A 4,661-nucleotide genomic window follows, 5' to 3' on the forward strand; every position below is an offset into this window, starting at 1 on the left:
GCTCCTGAGTACCGGTTGCTAGAAACCTCGGGAGGGGAGAGTTGCTGTTGCACTTGAGTCCTGGTTGCATTGGGAAGTCTGGCTAGCCACTGGGGGAAGGGATGCTGGAGGAGATGGGTCCCCGCTGGCCTGGCCCAGCTGCTGTAGGGCTCTTATTGCATTTCTTGTTCCTTGGGTCTGAGGGGGTTGGTGCATAATGACACCAAGTCTCTAGTGGTCCACGCGCTTTCCTTCGGTTCCCACAACCGCAGCAGCACCCCTAGGAACGGGGCAGCTTTGACTTCGGCGCGGGATTCCACCATGCTTTCCGAATTCAGGGTCCCGTCCTCCTTCCCGCTGCAATGGAGAAATCCTGGGGTTATAGGGAGAGTCTCTCCCCCCCCCCTTTCCTTTCCAGTTTCTTCTTCCCCTAGAACTGAGCCCCAGACACCGGGGGGGGGGGGGCTTTTGCCTGCCTTGGCAGTGCTCTGCTCGGCGCAGCTTCCCTATTTCTGTGGGGCAAGCGGGTGATAGAAGTAGAGAATCGTAGGCTTGGAAGGGACCCCAAGGGACATCTAGTCCAACCCCCTGCAATGCTGGAATCTCAACTAGATCATACATGGCAGGTGGCCATCCAACCTCTGCTTAAAAACCTCCAAGGAAGGAGAATCTACCATCTCTCGTGGTCAGTCCCTTCATTTCCCTCCTCACAGGACGGGCGGCAATTAGGGGGTGGAATTAGCCACGAAGAGGAGCAGGGAAGCAGTGTAGCCTGAAACAGCAGGTGGGGTCCTCCGGCAGAAGCACCTTTCCCCAGTATACAGGCGCCGCGGTAGGAGGAACTTCTTCGGCCAAGGACTCCAGAGCTCGGCTGGAAAGAAGCCGTTGCCGCCGACGCAGCTCTCGGGTTCCACCGCCCAATGGCTCCAAGTGCTGCCGCGGGAGCTCCGAGCTTGACTTTCCCCTCTCCTTTTTCTCCTCCAGAAAGGCTCCCCGAGACCGCGGTTGACAAATTCTCTTACGGTAAGGAAAGGGAGTGAGTGGGGAGGGGGGCTGTGTTAAACTTACGGCTCGCTTCCTACAGTAAGGGGTGGGGTGTGTGACGCCCAATCCCATATGGCAAAGCCTAGAAAATATTTTCTTTGGGTTGGGTGCAGATCCAGCTTAAACCATGGTTATACAGTGGTACCTCGGGTTAAGTACTTAATTCGTTCCGGAGGTCCGTTCTTAACCTGAAACTGTTTTTAACCTGAAGCACCACTAATGGGGCCTCCTGCTGCCGCCGCGCCGCCGCAGAACGATTTCTGTTCTCATCCTGAAGCAAAGTTCTTAACCCGAGGTACTATTTCTGGGTTAGCGGAGTCTGTAACCTGAAGCATATGTAACCTGAAGCATATGTAACCCGAGGTACCACTGTATTTGCAATTGTTTGAAAGATGAAACAAAGGCAGCAATACTTTCAAACGCAATAAACAGAATACAACAGTGCAATACATTGTACCACCAGAGTCATGCACCATACATTCCCTGTTATTAAAGTCATAAAGTTTGGGGTTGGAAAGTGAGGGTTGTATGTCTTTCCACTTCCTCCCAAATTTGTTCTTTTCCCTTCCCCTGTAAAGTATCAAAACCCGCTCTACTCCCCCAGCTTCAAAACTGGCAGAGATGTAGCAGCTAATTGCTCTGTTGAATTCCCCTGTAACTCAGCCAGGGAGGGGAGGCTCCCAAGAAAGCTGATGCTCGGAGCCAGAGGGACTCCCTGCAATTGCTGCATGGGCTTAGATTAACTCTCTCTCTCTCCCTCTTTTCCCCCTGAGATTATGAAACCATTCGCAATGGGGGCCTGATCTTTGCGGTTGTGGCCTTTTTGATTGGACTTGCCATCATCCTCAGTAAGTACTGCATTTTTTTCTGGGGTGGTGGTGGGCAGTGGTCTTGTCTACATAATGGCAGAGGGGAGTGTAGACCAGAGGAAAGAGAGTGCCAAAGTGGGGTGGGTGTCTCTGGGGGCAGAAAGGAGGAGGGAGGGAGCAGCTTCTTTCCTCGCCCAGCTCAACAATAAGCAAACTGGTGGTGGAGCCCCTGACCTACAAGACGTTACTCAGCATGCTCCTGATGTGTGTTCACAAAGGCCCATGCAAATGGGTGTATGGGGTGGGCACCATGCCTGCTGCTTGTGGGAAAGAGAAGCGGTTTCTGAGTGCAAAAGTGGAGGTAAAAATCCCTCCCTTTGGGTGCCCTGTGCCCCTTTCCCCACCTTCCTGCTGTCATTACCCCAGGGATCTGCTGTAGGAAAATTCCAGCAGCCCTTGTGATCCAGTGGAACTTCCCCAGAGGAAGATTCCTGTATTTGGTCACAGGTGCCCCTCCAGCCCCTCCCTACCCCACAGCAAGAAAGTGAACTGGGGGGGCGGGGTGCCTGTTCACCACCTCTCCTGAAGGTAGATCTGCTGTGGCCTGTCAGCACACACCCAGGCTCCTGGCTTGAGTGGGGAAAGGTTCTGGTGAACTTCAGCCCTTGGCTCACACTTGACCAATCCAGAGACTGAAGCCCCACATGAAAAATTAAGTTCAGCAGGTAAAGCTTCTCCTGTCACTTATTGTTATCTCTACGCCAGGAAAAGCTTCACCTGCTAGATCTCAGGAGAAGGAACAGAAAAGGAGAGGAAGGGTCCTACCACAAAGCAACTCCCCTTCCTACCAAATCCCAAGAAGGATCTTCCTGCCTGCCTGAGTGGCAGTTACCTTTTTAGCCCCACCCCCAGCCTCTTTGACCTGCTTGTGAGGCCATTCCCAGTCTGTGGGTCACTGCAATGTCAGAGGTCCCCTATCCTGCTGTTAAAGAGTTAAACACTCCTCCCCTCACATAGTCACAAACACACTTCTCCATCCCTGAGCTTTGCTAGATTTTTATCTCAGTGGAAATTTCCAGTTCTGCAGCAGCACATGAAATTCAAGGCTCGGCCAGTGTTGACAGGTGGTGAGAGGGTGGAAGGTCCCCCTGAAATGGAGTGTCAGGAAGATAAGATATGGGGAGGGCCACAGGGCGGGCCAACCAGTGTTCTGCCATGGAGAGATTTGGGAATTGTTTTCCTGGCAGTGGCAGGCCTTGTCAAATTTCAGCAGCGCCCTGTGTAAAGCCAAAATTTGGTGCTTCTGCCTCTCGCCTTCCATTCTACATCATAGTTTTGGGGCCACCTGCAGTGCCCCCTGATGCCCTGCACCCAGTGCGATCAAACCAGTTGCACTCCCCTAAATCTGCCTCTGTTCCTGGGCTAAGTGGGGGTGGGGGTGGGAAGAGTGAGGTTATGGGGCAGCAGCAGGCTGTAAAGAAAACCGTGAGGAAAATATGGGTTGGAGGGGGGTGCCCACCATGGGGGAAGGCAGGGCACTCTTGTTTGTCTGAGGCCTCATCCTGTCTCTTTGATTCCAGGTCGGCGTTTCCGCTGTGGAGGAAAGAGGAAGCGAAGGTGGGTGCAATTTTGTCAGGATTTCCCCCCTGCCCCATCCCTTCTCTGGGCACAGGCTGCATGGAAGGCAGTCTGCAGGGCACCCAGATCATGTTAACGGAGGTGTGGTCTTCTCCCTTCCCTTTTTCTAGGCAAGGAGATGATGAAGATGACGCAGTCTGAACTCTGGTATGTTTGGTGGAGGCTGAGGGGCCTCAGAGGTGCCTTTCCTCTGGCAACAGCTTGAAGGGGCTCTAGCCAGGTACCGCCCCTTGACCAGAGGGGTCTTTAGGAAGGGAAGCCTCCAATGAGGGGTCCCTTTCCTTGCCCTTGCTAGTCAGTTGCTCATCTTGGGCTTCACTGCTGCTTGTTGCAGACCCTGTTCTCCAGGGCCATGCCAGGCCTTGGCGTCCCCATTAAAATCAGTCACACATGACCCAGTCTCAGACTAGGAGATCAATTTCTGGACCAGGGAATGTGATCATCCTGAGCCATCCCAGCCCAGGGAAGGAAATTTCCCCAAGGCTGTGCAAGGAACATGCCCCCTGGAAAGACTCCACTAACACCAGAGCAATTGCCTCTTTTTATGGATTCTCTTATCTCTTTATACTGCCCTGCCAGAATACTTGGCGCCTTACAGAGCTGCAGGAGCAACAATGGAAGATCCCTGCTCTCAAAGAGCTTCTAAAATTGAGTCATGGGGGAAGCAACAGACATGGAGGGAAGGATGGTGGGGCATGTATAGCTTGGTTAAGGTTGGTTCACCAACATTTTATCTCTTCCACTCTCCCCCTTTGCAGCACTCCTCTGACCAGCCGATGAGGTCCCTGCTGGAGCCAAAGGGATAGGCCCATCACAGCAGCCAAATCTTTTGCACTCGACAAATGAACAGAGCAGCTTTCTGATTTCGGAGCTGCACCCAGTCTGCCTGGAATTCTCTTTCTGTAAAACAGATTGCTTTCTTCTGTGCTTTATTTAATAAAATGTCCACTAGGGAAGAGTGACATTTGTTGTGTTGTTTGTGCAGAAGGGAGGGGCAACTGCTCTTGATCCAATTTCTCTATCTCCTCTCCATTTGTTCCAGATGTGTACAGGTCTGGGGCCATCTCAATCCTGACCCCATCATGGCCACTGGGCACAAGGGCTCCTTGGCTGAGAAGCACCCCTCAGCTTGCTGGGAGCAGCGCCAATTCTTGCTACCATATAATGAAGAGCAGTTGGCATCACGTCCCC

General features: G+C 52.8%; 1 protein-coding gene across 2 annotated transcripts; it reads left to right on the forward strand.

Annotated features, from left to right (window-relative positions):
- The first annotated feature begins 670 nt into the window (after nucleotides 1–670).
- Nucleotides 671–4,432, forward strand: FXYD2 (FXYD domain containing ion transport regulator 2). Of its 2 annotated transcripts, none has more exons than XR_013980086.1 (5): nucleotides 671–1,002; nucleotides 1,797–1,871; nucleotides 3,413–3,449; nucleotides 3,581–3,690; nucleotides 4,229–4,432. XR_013980086.1 is itself a non-coding variant. In XM_080983893.1 (5 exons), the coding sequence occupies exons 1-4, from the start codon at nucleotides 900–902 to the stop codon at nucleotides 3,609–3,611; spliced, it is 246 nt and encodes an 81-aa protein (XP_080840019.1). In that variant the 5' UTR covers nucleotides 678–899; the 3' UTR covers nucleotides 3,612–3,617; nucleotides 4,229–4,432. The 2 variants fall into 2 exon arrangements, 1 of the variants encoding a protein (XP_080840019.1); XM_080983893.1 differs by having other exon boundaries at nucleotides 678–1,002; nucleotides 3,581–3,617.
- Nucleotides 4,433–4,661: the final 229 nt, after the last annotated feature.

Source organism: Podarcis pityusensis (genome assembly GCF_964106645.2).
Source record: "Podarcis pityusensis genome assembly, chromosome: 15".
NCBI classification, from domain to species: Eukaryota; Metazoa; Chordata; class Lepidosauria; order Squamata; family Lacertidae; genus Podarcis; species Podarcis pityusensis.

Excerpts from the sequence above, each read along its gene's own strand:
- FXYD2 (XM_080983893.1), top strand. The coding sequence starts at position 900 with ATGGCTCCAAGTGCTGCCGCGGGAGCTCCGAGCTTGACTTTCCCCTCT. Across the intron at positions 1,003-1,796 it reads GGTTGACAAATTCTCTTACG|ATTATGAAACCATTCGCAAT; the intron begins GTAAGGAAAGGG and ends TTTCCCCCTGAG. Across the intron at positions 1,872-3,412 it reads TGGACTTGCCATCATCCTCA|GTCGGCGTTTCCGCTGTGGA; the intron begins GTAAGTACTGCA and ends CTTTGATTCCAG.